This window comes from Sceloporus occidentalis, unplaced genomic scaffold (genome assembly GCF_023333645.1).
Source record: "Sceloporus occidentalis isolate IW3139 unplaced genomic scaffold, rSceOcc1.0.p SCAF_36, whole genome shotgun sequence".
Taxonomy (NCBI): Eukaryota; Metazoa; Chordata; class Lepidosauria; order Squamata; family Phrynosomatidae; genus Sceloporus; species Sceloporus occidentalis.
Window position 1 is genome coordinate 6,356,197 of NW_028317016.1, and position 16,304 is coordinate 6,372,500.

The window sequence follows — 16,304 nt, forward strand, 5'->3', positions numbered from 1 at the left end:
CATATGTTAACTATTTTTCATATTTAATAAAAACTATGAGAAAAAAGCCTTGTTTATATTTTCTTTTATTTACCAAACTGCCCCCAGTTATGCACATCTGACCCCCAGCTTGCCACTCTGCCCCCATATATGCCTTATACCTCTTATATGCCAGATTCCACTGTGCCCCTGATATGCGTTATACTCCTTATATGCCCGTGATATGCAACTGAGCACCCCGATATACCTTTTACCCAGATATGTTTTATGCCCCCCTGATATGCCTAATATCGATATGCCTTATACCCCCTATATGCCCTGAGATTCAGAATACCCCCCCATACACCACTATAACTCATCCCCCCTCCCCATACTCCACTCTGCCACCTCCCCCCTCCCATACTCCACTCTGCCTCCTCCCCCCTCCCATACTCCACTCTGCCTCCTCCCCCCTCCCATACTCCACTCTGCCTCCTGTCAGCAACGAAGGTTCACAAGACACCAGGGAGCCGGGTAGAGAGGCAGAGTGGCGTATGGGAGGGGGAGGAGCCAGAGTGGTGTATGGGAGGGTAGCTCCCATACACCCCTCTGACTCCTCCCCCCTCCCATACACCGCTCTGCCTCTCTACCCGGCTCCGTTACTGACAGGCACTTTCACTGCAGCTTCATAGAAGCCTCAGCGTAAGTGAAGGGCAGTAACGGAGGCTGTCTGTGCGATGCAGACCCCCACCGGCTGACAGAGAGGATGATTCTCTGTCAGCCGGTGGGGGTCTGCATCGCACAGACAGCCTCCGTTACTGCCCTTCACTTACGTGGAGGCTTCTATGAAGCTGCAGTGAAAGTGCCTGTCAGTAACGGAGGTTCACAAAGCACAAGGGAGTCGGGAGAGAGGCAGAGCAGTGTAAGGGAGGGGGGAGGAGTCAGAGGGGTGTATGGGAGGGGGGGAGAGAGACGGAAGTGAGAGACCGGCCGACAGTGAGGGGAATCCAGGTCCCCTGCAGCGTTGCGGGGGATCTGGATTCTAGTGTTATAATCCGATCTCTGTTTGAGGTCGGATTATATAAGGAGAGGAGTTTTTCAGAGCATTTGCTCTGAAAAAAACCTCTTTTTATAAATCGATAAAAATCGATTCGATTAATCATTGACAACGATTTTCATTATCGATTATTATCGATTTTATCGATTAGTTGTTTCAGCCCTACAATAATGTAATGGCTCTTTAGCTACATTGAACAGAGTGAACCGGAGAAACAATCAGATGACCTGCATCCACCTCTGGGTCTTGTGTATAATTTAGTAGGCTAAATGGAAGCAAATTCCTCAGTTGTTTAAAATATGAATATAAAATTCCACATAAAAACTTTGCACTGTTCCATATCACCCATTCCAAGCTTAGGCATGCAATGTATAAGCAAACGGTGTTTATTTTAACAGGGCCAGCCAAAACGGGTAACGAGCCAAAAGCAACTCATAACATCATAGCAGAAGATCATAGAGGCCAATCTGTGCCATCAAACTGATTGTCCTGATGCTTTAATTGCATGCCTTGGTGTTTAGCGTTATATTTGGATAATGATTGTGGTTGGTCTTGAGAGAATATTGTGACTGACAACTATACCTGGGAACTTCCCAGGGCAGGCTACTCAGAGCTCCCTTTTTTCTGGAGGAGAGGCTTGCGGGGGGTTATCTGGTCATGCAGGTGACACTCCTGAGTAGGGTGGCGTTAGCTTTGCAAAGGGGCGAGGCTGGGCCCAGATAGCACTGAGTAAGAGGGAAAGTGAGTTGGGTGGGGTCGTGGCTAAACACCCTTAATACCAGGCGAAGGTTAAATAACGCAACTGCCATATATTTCTATTTGAAACACAGTTTTATATAGCCATGTGGTGACAGTTGATACAAACTAAAAAAAGCATATTTGAAATTCTGATATTTTAAGTCTGTCCAGTGTCCAAATCCATTGGCAAGTGAACATGACTGATTCCTACACTTAGCTCCACTTCTTTTCTCTCTTCTATTTCTTTTTTCTTTATTCTCTTGCTACTTTTTTCCACTCTCATGTCACATCTCTTTTCTCTCCTGTCTCACCTCTTCTTCATTTTTCTCTCTTTACTCTCTTGCTTCCCTCCTTTCTCATGTTTCTTGTTTTTCTTTTTTATCTTTCCTCTCTCTCTCTCTCTCTCTCTCTGTCTTTCTACTAAAGCAAAGATCTTAGCCGTCACTGGTAAAGCCACCCGCCTGGGCCAAACCCCCAACTACTCAAAGAGTGTACAGGAAAAAAAACCTGCAGAAGGTGTAAGCCCTAGAGATTCTAGAAAATAATTCTTCTGAGAATTTTTAACACCACAACTATCCAATAAAATCTTACCATTGACTGGACTATACCACTTTTTCAAGGTATGCACATACTGCTTAAGATGGAACTGTGTTTAGCTATTCGCCGTCTATTGTAGTAACCTCTGGGCATTTTTTTTAAAAAAGACAAAATTTATTTTAAATTTCAAATATAGCCGGCTGCAAAAACTGTGCTAAACACGAAACAGCTTTGAATATGTGCATGGACATAGGATGTGACCTATTTGTAAGGCCAACTCATTGCTTAACACACTTTTTGCCATTCACTGTGTGCTAAGCAAATTAAATCATTTAATAAATTATCTCTAGCTTGTTGTAGTTGGCAATGATCTCCTTTGGATGAACAATGATGGCTCTGTGAGACAAGACAAGCTTTAGTTACTAGCTCAATTCAATTGCCTTATACGTTTCCTGTGTGCATAATATTGCCGGTTGTTACTGAAAGAAACATAAAGAAATATCTCAACTAGATGTACAGGAGACTATATTGATTCTGTATATTACAAACCCGCGAGCAAGTTTGTTATAACTGCCAAAACATTTGTCACAGATTCCATTTATTAGTAGGCCTTAAAGGGACAGTAATGATTTTTTTTTTTGCAGGGATCGGTGAAACATTTTTTGCTTCACCTCGATATCTCGGATGACTTTCTGCAACCTAAACACTGTTGCACTAAGAAACACTGTTTGTCCTGGACAATTAGTGTGACTTAGCAGAAGAATAATCAGGCTAATCCTGCACACAAAAAATGTACAATTGTACAATTGGTATCCCCCAAAAACCTGTAAGAAACAAGGTCTACATCTTAGACAGAGCACCTAGATTAGGGGCGTCCATCATGCGGCCCGCGTGACTCACATCATATGACTCTGCTCCATTCCTGCTTCCTCTGTGCAGTACAAGAGAAGTTGCTCGCACAGAACGCGAACAGCGCAGAGGGAAGCAGCGGCCTCTGCGGAAATCTGCAAGCGGCACCGAGAGAGCTGTAGTGCAGGTAAGGAGGTGGGGAGGGTGTATGAATGAGTATGCGTGATTAAGGGAATGAATCTGTGAATGAATGAGTATATGAATGAGTGTGTGTGATAGCATGGATGTGTAAGTGGGGGGGGGCATGGCACAGGGTGGCTGTAAGTGATGTGCAGACCCCATACTGCTGGCAGCATCAATACACAAGGCAGCTAGCCAGGTTTCAGCATTTACTGGCTGACTTGCCATGATGCCAGTCCTATCATGCCCAGGTTCCAGAATTTACTGGCTGCCTGGGAATGATAGGAGTGTGATAAGCGTAATATATATATAAATATTGTTATCGAATTTTTTTGGACAAAAATATTAGCAATCACACTCCTATCATGCCCAGGCAACCAGTACATGCTGGAATCTGGGTATGCCTGACATTGCTGTTAACAATCATATATAATTATATATTAACAGTGTTACTGATTTTTTTTTTTACAATTTTGGTGTGTTACTTGCTTTTATTAAAAGTGTGGTTATTTGTTTTATTTTTAAAGGTGTGTGGGGGGGTCATTTTTGGTTTCGGTAAGTGAACCCTGAATTTTCGGTTTCAGTCCAGAATTTTGATTCCGGTGCATCCCTAGAATAAATAGAACTATTTAATTTTTACTTATCCAGAATCCTGAATTTGTAGTCACTTCAGAGGACAAAACTTTCTAGGCCCAGAAATCAGTGAGAGGAAAAGTAAAGGTTTTGTGTCATTTACTTTAATCTGCATATCTTATTAAAGGCCGTATTTTCTCTCAGTGAAAAATGAGTGCGGCCCACGCACATATACATTTCTGATGAAGTGGCCCACTGCAGAAAAAACTTGTACACCCCTGCCCTAGATAGTCCCAATGCTTTTGGAATACAAAACAAATTTAAAAATCAGAAGACCTCAAAATCAATTCATTAAAAAAACATTAACTGTAGGCAAGAAATCATAAATGAATGAATTGAATGGATTTTCCAGAGATGTAGGAAAGTTATGTGATCTCATATCCATACTTTAATACCTTGAATTACCTGAACAGCTGTCTAGCACATGCATTACAGATACCTTCTCTCTGGTGACCTGAGAAGCACTCTGTGAATTGAATGAAGTTGTCTATTTCTATTTGGCTAAATTATTTCATTATATTTTAGTCTTTATTTCACGAATCCCTTACCCTTTCTTTCTTTCCATTCAATCTAAAGTTAAGTCCAAGCGCATCTGTAGGGTAGGGTTGATGCTTACAATGTCCCCTCCTCACATTATCGCTTTAGAGATCAGTGCAATCCAGCAGACTTACCAAAAGGCTGCATTTCCCAAAGAGTTGTGTTGGCAGACCAGAATATATTAAAACAGGCAGTATATGTGTTAGGGTTCTAAAACAGGAAACCAGAAAGGTCAAAATTCTAGTTCTCATTGGCTCCTTATAGGTATTGTCTCAGTAAGTGCTAATGATAACAAACACCAATATAACAAAAACAAAAAAAAACATAGCTTGTACCTTCCACAGCTCTCTTAAAGAACACTTTGCAGCTGCCGCAAGTCAAAACTCCATAGTGACAACCAGAGGCTTCGTCTGAGCACACAAGACAGAGTTTGGGCGGTGGTCCGGTGCTGGTAGAGGAGGTGGACGGAGAAGGGCTCACATCAGATCTTATTCCCGGGCTAAAAGAATAAAACAGATCAAACTATTCATTATCAGTAATTACTATGAATACAAACATACTATAACATACACAAGTATCTGTACTAAAACATGGTCACCATTTTAGTCGTCATGTACATGTTTGCCCGGTCGAGATATATACACATACAGAGAAGCCAAATATGAACCTTCGGTATCTCTTAACCCCTTAAGGACAATGGGCAGTCCCTAAACCCATTGAAAACAATGCATTTTGAGCCCGTACATGTACGGGCTTTGTCATTAAGGGGTTAAACAATAGAGGCTCCATGGATGCGTGTTCACAACCATTCAAGTAAGCAGTATCATTCTCAGCTTTCTTTGCTGCTGGTTTCCTAGAGGTTCAACATTGTCCTAAACAGCAGTTATCTATAGCATAAAGGTATTATTCATTGGACAATGCAAATACTATTTACCCTAAATGTCAGTACTAAAGCTTATGCTTTTGAATAAAATAACTGCATTGTTTGAGTAGGGCCCTCCTCACCTGTTTAATTGTTTAATAAAAACCAATCTAATTGCTATTTTATATTCTACTCATCGTGTCCTATTTACCCATTGTACAGCACTGGGGAATATGATGGTGCTATATAAAACAATAAATAACAATAATGAGGCGTCTCCAGACAAATTTCAACTCGAAGACTACAGAGCGCATTATGATGGGCAACTTTGGTGACCTGTTCGTGGACGACGTTTTGGGTTGGCCCTGGATAACACATGATTATAAACAGAGAAGACTAATGTAATCTCCCTCCATTAACCGTGCATTAAGCAGGGACCTTTTGGCAATAGTTACAGTGGTACAGTGAGCAAAGCAACAAGAATGTCTACATCAAGCTTAGCTCATTAAAATGGGCAAGAAGATGTGTGTCCAGCGTGACAGAGGTCACACAGAGGCTGCCAAGTCTCGCAAAACAGGTGGCCCTAAGCAGTAGAGAAACAAGTATTGCACCGATGTCTTAACTTTCCCTATAAATAAATTTTTATATATTCATTTTATTTAATTTTTTTTATGTGTCCGGTACTTAAAAGCTACAAATAAACTCCATCTTTTGGAAAACGTATCAAACAATGAAAACCATACAGACAGTCATGCATGGCATATAAACTGTCTATGCTGTGGGATTAATACTTCTTATCACCCTACCAGTCTTCTTTAATATTTCTTAGTTTTCACTGTTCCAAGATGTTTTAAAAGTTGAGGATGAATTTGTTGAATCCAGGAGTAATTAAAAGGGGGTTCTCACCAGCTAGTTTCACACCACACTTCTAAAAGCTTTGGCCAACTAATAGATAGTTACAAATCCTGGAGGATGGCGGGGACTCTCCCATTTATATTTATAACAAAAGGTGTCTGACACAAAAACCGTATAAATGTTTATTTAGCTGACAAAGTCTGCTTCCAACCCAGTCTTAGAAAGAGTCATCTACTATATCCTCCGGCGTAGACTGCGGTAGCAACACAGAACTGATCGTTCCTGTCTATTAAAAAAATAGGTTGTAAATCCAAAAATAGACTGGTGCAAATTCTGTCCCTGGGTCCTCTGTAGACATGGTTGTATTGTTATGCAGTTTAGGGGTTAAGTAGTTTATTGCAGTTGTATATAGTAAAGAGTGTAGGATATGAAAAAAATCCTTGAGGTATACAGTCATTCTAGCAGAAATATCTCAGGAAACCTCGCAGATCCTAACGCACAAAAGGCCTTTGTAAGAATGCCGTTTATTTTTACAGCAAGATGAAAGGGTAAGGAGGTTCAACATATCACCTTTTCCCGAGGCTTCTACCGACAGACTTCCATGAACTGAAGTCACTTCAGCAAAGGCTGTGTTATAGCTTTGAAAAGATCAGCGTTACGTGCTACCAGAGCAATCAGTAGCCCAAAAATTACTCAGCCATAGTCTGGCATGTTACAAGCAAAAACCCCGGGATCGTATTTACCACATTTACGGGGGAAAAAAATACATTTCCACCATACACACATTTTATAATACACAGGCCAAATTTAAGATTACAAGTAAAAGATTGTCAACGACTACTTGTGATTTCAGACACGTGGACTACACATACCAACTGTCCTAACAGTAGGAAAATGTGTGTGATTTTATACCAGTTCTGCCTGATACATTTTCATAGATGAACCATGTCCCGGTTTTTAATTTTTCTGTTATCTCACACAGAACCGCTGAGTTTTAACGGGGTTGTAGTTACATTGTGGAGGGATGCCTATGACTACTTGACCACAGGCGCAGGTCTGCTTTGCTGGCATTGCTTCACATACACAAGTCAGTAAGGCATACAGTTTAATATTTTCAATTAACCATATTCTTATAATTGTATTATGAGGGGAGGTAAGGTTTAGAAATAATGGCTATTTTAAAGAAAAAAAATACGTTTTCTCACGTGCTATTTTTTTCCATGGTCTTCCTTACCATAATCCACATATGGTAAGAGGTCTTCTGTGGTTCAGCAGATACACTGCAGCAAAATCTCACCAGTTTATGTTCCTAGCCTAAGGATAATGGGATTGTGGTGCAGAACCTCCCATTAAAGCATAAGCTGTGGCATGAGAATTCTGATCCCGACTCAAAACACTTACACACTTGTCATCTGCTATGTATTGCTACAATATGGCAACATCTGCAGCACCAACAGCTGATTTGGTTCCTCAAGACATAAACCAGACACATACGCACAATGTGGGCAGCCAAAATATCCGTGACAATAGGCTCTCAAACTCTAATTGTCGAGAAGATATCCTTTTCCCATAAACAGTTACTTAGTGGTAACTGTCAAGCCTTAACGTAATTAAGTTCCAGTCAGCACAGGGTTAGCTAGGTCTAGGAAATCCTGGAGAGACAGACAAAATCATTTCAATGGCAACGCAATTATAAAGGAGCGAGCGTGGCATGTGAAGGGATTTAATTGGGCCTCAGACGAAACTCTGAGAAGGTCTGTTTTACCTTATCACTCATCTTTGAAACGCGAACACAGGGTGTATCAACCAAATCTATTGTGAGGGCTTGGCCTAGTCTCAGCTGACAATCATCAACTTGGTATCCAGGAAAAGCAATTACAAACATTACATTCCTTTGATAACAAAACACCTTTTTTAATGTACCATCCCATTATAAAAATTGCTTATTTTTTTTTTTCTTTTTTACAGTGTATTGTTACTCGTTATCTGAATGCCTTGGTATTTTTAATATCCATTGTATATTATATTTTTTCGTCAGCCATTTTATAAAAAACACCAGCCATTTTGCAATGCATGAAATCCAACAATTAATTAGAGTTCCCCTGCTTTATATGGCAGCTGATATGAGACCCACTTCTGAAAAGGTTTGACACGTAAAAGAGTATATAGTTTGTATATATTATTTATATATATATATATATATATATATATAACATGTACTGGTAAATATGACTTACAGTATTAAAAATAAATTTTTAAATACCACAGTATCCCAGAGAGCCAGATCTAATTTGGGTTTTGGCATCTTCAGCAGGCAATCCATCTAGCCGACATGTCATGTTAGGAAGGTGCCAGATTCGATACGGTCTGTATGTACCAAGGGCAAAAAAGATACAATAGCATTGCTATAAAGAATCGGATCTGCGTGGTGTTTCAGCAGGGAAAGGCAACCAAAATATCAAAACTGGCAACACACACAGCCTCCAGGTCTGCAGACAAAGGAATCAGGTTTTAGTCAATGTTTACCTATATTACTGTATATAGTGCTGTATTTTATACTCAACGAGAAATATACTTTTGTCATTTAAGTAAGACTATTTAACATGGTATTCATCTGTCAGTAAGTCACTGTAGAGGGTCCTTTAGTGAGACAACTGCGAGGTGCTCTATATAGCCCTCAACTTGCGCCAGGTAATAGATACACAAAGTGTAGTTTTCTTTGATATGACTGAGCTTTAGGTGTTTATTAACTATAACAATTAAAATGTACTTCAACTCAACGCATCATGCAGGGAGCAATGCATTGGGAGGTAGGCATACTTGAAGGTACAGAACACAAACATTTTATGAGGCATTCCATTCAAGATAAAGGATATATTTTACACAAACAAAAAAAACAAAAAAACCTAAGTCAGGTTTCCAGACATACTTCTTTTCTTGTTGAGGAATATTCACACAACATGATGTATGTACAGAAAGCCAGTAAAAAGTTGGAATCTAAAGGAGGTATAACAACTGGAGACCATTACGTAGTTATCATTAATGACAAGTCAAGAAATCTTAGTTTCCTTTTGATGTACTCTTGAAACAAGAATGTCATTATGAAAGTGCAACTAAGCACCGTGGTGGTTTTGTAAGTGGATACATATGCACAACATGAAATTTTATATGGAAACGCTGAAACCAGGCACTAGGTGGCACCACTGAAGCCAAACATCAAAGCGACCAGCAGAGAACGATGTGAGTCTCCATATTTGCTTGGGCGCCAAGCTAGCAGCCTGTGTGTATAAACTGTTCAGCAAGATATAATATTTTTGTTCTTCTCTTTGTTTTGTCGGTGAATTATGTAACACCGCACAGTAACCAGTCTGAGTTGCATTAATTTTATTTTGTCTTACCAACATGAATAGCTCCAGACATCTGCTTTCCAACTAAAGCCCTCACTTTGTTTTTACTGGATTCTCCTATGATGTCGTGAATAATGATCTCCTTACCACTGAAATGAACATCAATACTGGAAACTAGGCTTCAAAAAGGATTCGGCAAAGAATGATGTTTAAATTTCCAGGTGCAAACCCGGTTTGCAAAGCTGTTATGTTTTAATTTATTTTACATATACGTTAAAGTTGTCGTTATGTTCATTTATATCAAAACCCCGTGTCCCTCTTTCCTCCCATGATGTCGCTCTTTTCCAGGAGTTCCGAATGTTTGCAGAGTATGTGTGTATCATACTCACAACCCAGCAGTCAAAATAATGTATATTATTGTGTTTAGAAATTAAGGTGGGTAAACAAATGACTCTTCCTCAAAATATCTTACTTGATTACATAAACAAAATATTCTTCAACATTCCTTAATTGATTACATACATCAACAGGTCACAAACTCATATAAAAACGCCATCAAAACTTAAAAACCTAAAGTAAAGGATCAGTAATAACCTTATCATCTATGATTGTATAAAGGATAGGATACTTTTTTCATATTGTGAAGATGAGACAGAGTACACATTGGAAGAGGACAGCATCTGCTTATCATTAGCATCCTTCAGACTATGTGGTTCCCTACTGGCCATTTGAAGTATTTGGAATCACATGCTTACTATATAGGATGGCCACTATTTCAGTGATTTACAGGCCATGAGTGGCTAGCAATGGCAACCTCATATGAATTTGGGAAAATATTATTTGTAACTCACACCTGGACAACCCATTGTTCCTCTGGCCCTTAAGAGTGTTATCATCACCTGGCTAAAATCCCTGACACTACTGTGCCGCTCACATGACTATCTAGATGCAGCTGCCAGGGTTGTCAGCACTAGCCCTGGATCCATTAAGCTGAAAATGATATCAACTGAAAATGTATCCTCTGACAAGCTTGAAATGTTTGAGTAGATGCTGGCATGCCTTAGTTTTTGGGTGACACAATAAAAGCAATCAGCATAACATCTGTGAAAGATGTCAAAGGTTGTCAAAAAATATCCACAACAGGGCATGATCAATCCAAGGAGTCTGGCAAAAGTTTCCCCTGAAGCTCTATAGGATGCTTCTAATAAAAATTATCAGACTCGCTCGTAAACATCTAGTGCTTGGCTGCTAAGATGGCCACATCAGCACCTCCATTTCCAAAAACTTTTATGTTGCTATTTTTGTAAAGGAACGGTCATACAAACCGATTGTTGGGAAGCTCACGTTGATGTGCACCATTGGAAGATGACATCAACATCCCCAATTACAGAACACAAAGGTAACACAGCGAAGGACAAACAAGTTTAAAAAATAATAATAATTGTAAATTGGTATTTTTATAGCCTATGTCGTCATGTTATAGCTATAGAACACATAGCCCGTGTATTCTTTAAACCTGACAGTAACCTGGTTGTTTCAGAGAATAGTACATAGTCTTCAATTGTAGACTTTACATGTATGCACAATTAAATGTCAAGGGTGACAAGTGTTACTCTGTACCACTTCAGCTTCTTAAGTACTATAAGCACTTCACGGAAACTAAACCTGCTCTGTGTCCTGCTAAGGAACAGATGTCTAAGACGGCTACTCCTGTAAACTCTGCCTACTGGACCACTTAGTGAGAGGTCAGCTGACATCTCAAAGCAGTGTTCCTTAATGGTTGGCCTATTCTGAGGTTATGTGGCCTTTATTTCTATTTATATCTATCAATACGGCAAAATTGTATTATTCTGAATAGGAAATTAATAGGAGAACCCAAACAAGCTCTGTTACAGTTAAGCCCAATGCTTTCATAGTAATTCAGCATGCTCCATGACTTCTGAAAAGAATTCTGATGGAAATTCTGCTGTATCGTTCTCTGAAAAACGTGCACTGCATGGATGCCAATCTAACAATCACTCGCATAGAGTTAAGGTGTCTCACTACTTATAACCAGTACACATAGAAGACATCAAGCTCAAGGTCACACATTGGAATGTAAAGTAAACAAAACATAAAAGAAAGCTCCAAACCAAACCTGAAATGAGGCAAAAATCTGTTCCTAATCCTACGCCATGTATATAGTAGAATGAAAGCATTATTAAAGATCAGTATTGCAACATACAGAAACAGAATTGTCCATTTCAAATCTTGAGCACTACTCAAGCACACTACTTTTTATCACGAGGCAGGGCATCATGACTCAACAATGTGCCAAAATGGCGGCTCAGGAGAATTCAAAAATGTAAAGTGGGCTTTTTTGTCATAATGGAACCGAGAAAAGGATAACTGAGCAGTTAAGCAACAATTGAGACTCAGCCTTCACTCAAGTACAGAAAAGCTATCCTGAACTATCTAACGATGAAAGGCTATATCAGGAACTATGTTTAGGTACAACCAAAAAGTAGGTGATGATCTACAGCTCCCACGGTTCTAAAAATCATAGAATAATAAAATGATGGTGTGAATTCCCCATAAATGTATCTGCAGTGACTCTGAAAAGTAATTTAGGATTTGAATTCAGCTGGGTCTGCCTTCCTTGATCATGAACACAAACAAAAATACATACAGACTCTTCATACTTTCTTGAAATTGAAAGCAGTATCCTTAGCCACACAACAGAACAATGCAGTTACAGACAGGTAAAACAGGTCTAAGAGTCTCTCAGTAAAGAATCCATAGGCTGAGTTCCTGCAACTATTACTAACCAGAACCATTCCATTTTACTCACCTAGGTCAAGATGAAAGGTGTCTTTCAATTAGATAGGATCAGTCCAGGAGAAAGCCTTTTTTTTGTTGCATATATATATATATATATATATATATATATATATATATATATATATATATACACACTCATAAGCAGACAGGTATAGCCCAGGATAAGGTCAGTGGCGGCACATCCAGGCATCTAGAGGGTAGTGTGATATTTGGTATGTTGTGCTTTATAATAACTTTACTGCATGGAAAATCATGGTGACTTCACACACACTTGCTAAACCTACAAAGGTTTTATGGTCCGATGAGAGCTGTATTAAAGCCTTAGGCCGTTACTGACATAAAGCCAAGGGAAACGCAAACCCTAGCTGAATCGTAAAGGGCACCAGTCAAGCAAGCGTATCCTTTGCTTTTTCCTACTGTGGTTTATTATAGTTTATTTACACAGCGCCAACAATGTACGCAGCGCTTCTTACACTACATACATTCAAAGGGTCTGACAAAACTAGAACTGACAGACTAAGGCAAACTGATGCATTAAGTAACGACGGCCCGGCTGGCAATCTTAGAATCTAGGTTTAAATAATATTACATTATTAGCATTTCAGTGAGATGTGCGCAGTTCCTCCCGATAAAAAAAACATCCTGAATTCCTTGACACTGTATAAAATACTTGAATCGACATTCACAACCATTTTCAAATAATAACCCACAGATAGCTGCAGGCTAACAAACTCGTACTTCTTCGGGTCTTCTAAAGCTCTATCATTGCTGAGACTTCAAAGATCATCTTGAAAGCATGGGCGTAGTATTGGGGTTATTGATCGAATAGCGAAGTATATAGATAGGAAAATAGTTTGCGGGGCAGTGACAGTTTTAGAACAGCCAAATAATGCCCCTAATGCCCCTTTAAAGATTCACAGACTAATTCTGCTCAGTTATATTTTGAAACAGTGAGTGCGCCAGGATTTCTCCATAGGGTGCAGCAGCAGTAACATTATAGGGTCACTATATTTAAGTTAGTCAAAATGCTTGTGCAGGGGACAGATGCTTAATAATTGCTTTCCGGTGACTTTCTTGGAAGTATCCAAGCTGTATCTGAACCTGGATCTAGTGCCATGGTTTGTGTGCTTTTTATTGTGGGTATGCAATATGCATTCATTTATGTTCACAACATGTATTCATGTTGCTGGTGTCCTTACCATGCTTAAGGCAAACTAAGTATTTTATTATTATTTTCCAGATCTAGTGTGTTTATGTATTTGTATGGTTTTTCATCATTGTAGCTGCCAACAGCGTGTCGAGAATGTCCTCTCCTGGTCTTCCGCAGAACACTGAAATGTGGATACAGATTTACTTTGCCCGCAAATAAAAATTACTGGAGTTTAAGTATTTCCCTTGTTACCTAGTGTGAGAGGTATATACTACAAGGAGATTAAATATATTGTTAGAAATATGTCCAAGTCAACAGGATGTTGGAATCTCCAAACGGTTGGGTGCAGACAGAAGACGCTGATACAGACCATGTCATTTCAATGCATTAAAAAGCGTTAAATGCTACATACGTCACAACTTGCCTGTGATCCATTCATCCTCAACTAAAAGCAGGTAAAAAAAGGAGCCGCCTGAATGTTTATGTAGCTATGCAGCATGCAAAGAACATTTATAGAAGAAAAACCTTTAAAGAATAGAAGTGCCTTCCATGGCTGTCTGCTCATAGGTATGCGGGAGAACAAACAAAGTTATGTTCTCGAATCAAGAGGGAAATATTCCTGTTTTGTATCTAAATGCCCCTGAAATGCGGTTGTGAAATGGAGTCTGCCCCCATTTTCTAAAGCTTTAGTAGAGGAGAAGAAAAGGAAAGCATTTAACCCCTTCAATCCCGGAGAAATTTTGCCATTTTTGCGCTATGTCGGTTCAGCGATGATTCTCTTTTACTGTGAATAGTGTACCCATATAAACTATATATTGTTTTTTCAAGGAGAGATAGAGCTTTCTTTTGATACCATAGTTGGATGATTAGCTGAAAATTTAGAATTAGAAATTTAGTAAAAAGTAGCAAGAATTAGAAAAAAAAATCTGTGTTTTTTTCATTTTCCCTCTGAATCCTCACAAAATTAGGTAAAAAGACAGAAAATTCCATCCAGATTTATCCATTTAGGTGTCCTGTAGATGTCGATGTGCCCAAAGTGCCCGTTCCCGGCCGCCTAAGTTGATCGCGGCCGGCCGGCAGTTTTGCTCTAAGTCCCCGTTTTTGGCAGGTCAAGTTGCTTGAGAAACCCTGGAAGTCAATGAGGTCGGATTTGCCGGCCGCATCCGACCCTCGCTCCATCGAAGTCGGCATGCCTTGCCGGATTTTCCCGGTGGTGACGTGGAACTCCGTCCCGGTTCGCCAGGGACGTCAGGCACCCTCCGCCGGATATATAGGGAAGCTGCTGCTGCTTGTTCCAGAGAGCCGGCTCCCAACGACCTCGCGAAGCCCAGCCCGGGTGCCGGCCATGTCCCGGCCCCGGCCCCGGGAACCCCACCGTCCTGTAGACCTCCGAGGGTCCCGCCCGGGGCTCCACGGACCTCTGGAGGACCAGCCCGGGTGCCGCACCGGCGGTCCAACCCGCCCATGTCCCGGGCCGTGTCCCGGGAACACCACCTTGGGGCAGACCCCCGAGGGTCCCGCCAGGGGCTCCACGGACCTCGGGGTGCCCAGCCCGGGTGCCGCACCGGCGGTCCAACCCGCCCAAGTCCCGGGCCGTGTCCCGAGAACACTACCTTGGGGCAGACCCCCGAGGGTCCCGCCAGGGGCTCCCCGGACCTCGGGGTGCCCAGCCCGGGTGCAGCACCGGCGGTCCAACCCGCCCAAGTCCCGGGCCGGGTCCCGGGAAGAGCACCTAAGGCAGAGCCCCGAGGGTCCCGCCAGGGGCTCCCCGGACCTCGGGGTGCTCAGCACGGGTGCAGCACCGGCGGTCCAACCCGCCCAAGTCCCGGGCCGGGTCCCGGGAACACCACCATGGGGCAGACCCCCGAGGGTCCCGCCAGGGGCTCCCAGGACCTCGGGAGGACCAGCCCGGGTGCCGCACCGGCGGTCCAACCCGCCCAAGTCCCGGGACGGGTCCCGGGAACACCACCATGGGGCAGACCCCCGAGGGTCCCGCCAGGGGCTCCCCGGACCTCGGGAGGACCAGCCCGGGTGCCGCACCGGCGGTCCAACCCGCCCAAGTCCCGGGCCGGGTCCCGGGAAGAGCACCATGGGGCAGACCCCCGAGGGTCCCGCCAGGGGCTCCCCGGACCTCGGGAGGACCAGCCCGGGTGCCGCACCGGCGGTCCAACCCGCCCAAGTCCCGGGCCGGGTCCCGGGAAGAGCACCATGGGGCAGACCCCCGAGGGTCCCGCCAGGGGCTCCCCGGACCTCGGGAGGACCAGCCCGGGTGCCGCACCGGCGGTCCAACCCGCCCAAGTCCCGGGCCGGGTCCCGGGAAGAGCACCAGGGGGCAGACCCCCGAGGGTCCCGCCAGGGGCTCCCCGGACCTCGGGGTGCCCAGCCCGGGTGCAGCAACGGCGGTCCAACCCGCCCAAGTCCCGGGCCGGGTCCCGGGAACACCACCATGGGGCAGACCCCCGAGGGTCCCGCCAGGGGCTCCCCGGACCTCGGGGTGCCCAGCCCGGGTGCCGCACCGGCGGTCCAACCCGCCCAAGTCCCGGGCCGGGTCCCGGGAAGAGCACCAGGGGGCAGACCCCCGAGGGTCCCGCCAGGGGCTCCCCGGACCTCGGGGTGCCCAGCCCGGGTGCAGCACCGGCGGTCCAACCCGCCCAAGTCCCGGGCCGGGTCCCGGGAAGAGCACCTAAGGCAGACCCCCGAGGGTCCCGCCAGGGGCTCCCCGGACCTCGGGGTGCCCAGCCCGGGTGCAGCAACGGCGGTCCAACCCGCCCAAGTCCCGGG

General features: G+C 43.1%; 1 protein-coding gene across 1 annotated transcript in view; it reads right to left on the minus strand.

The window, feature by feature from the left end:
• The window catches only part of LOC149297891 (glucocorticoid receptor-like), a 114,525-nt gene that overhangs the window by 25,671 nt on the left and 72,550 nt on the right, over nucleotides 1-16,304 (minus strand). Inside the window, exon 2 of the mRNA XM_089488131.1 lies at nucleotides 4,825-4,988. Within this exon, the coding sequence (XP_089344257.1) occupies nucleotides 4,825-4,988 (164 nt within the window). The remainder of the gene's footprint in view (nucleotides 1-4,824; nucleotides 4,989-16,304) is intronic.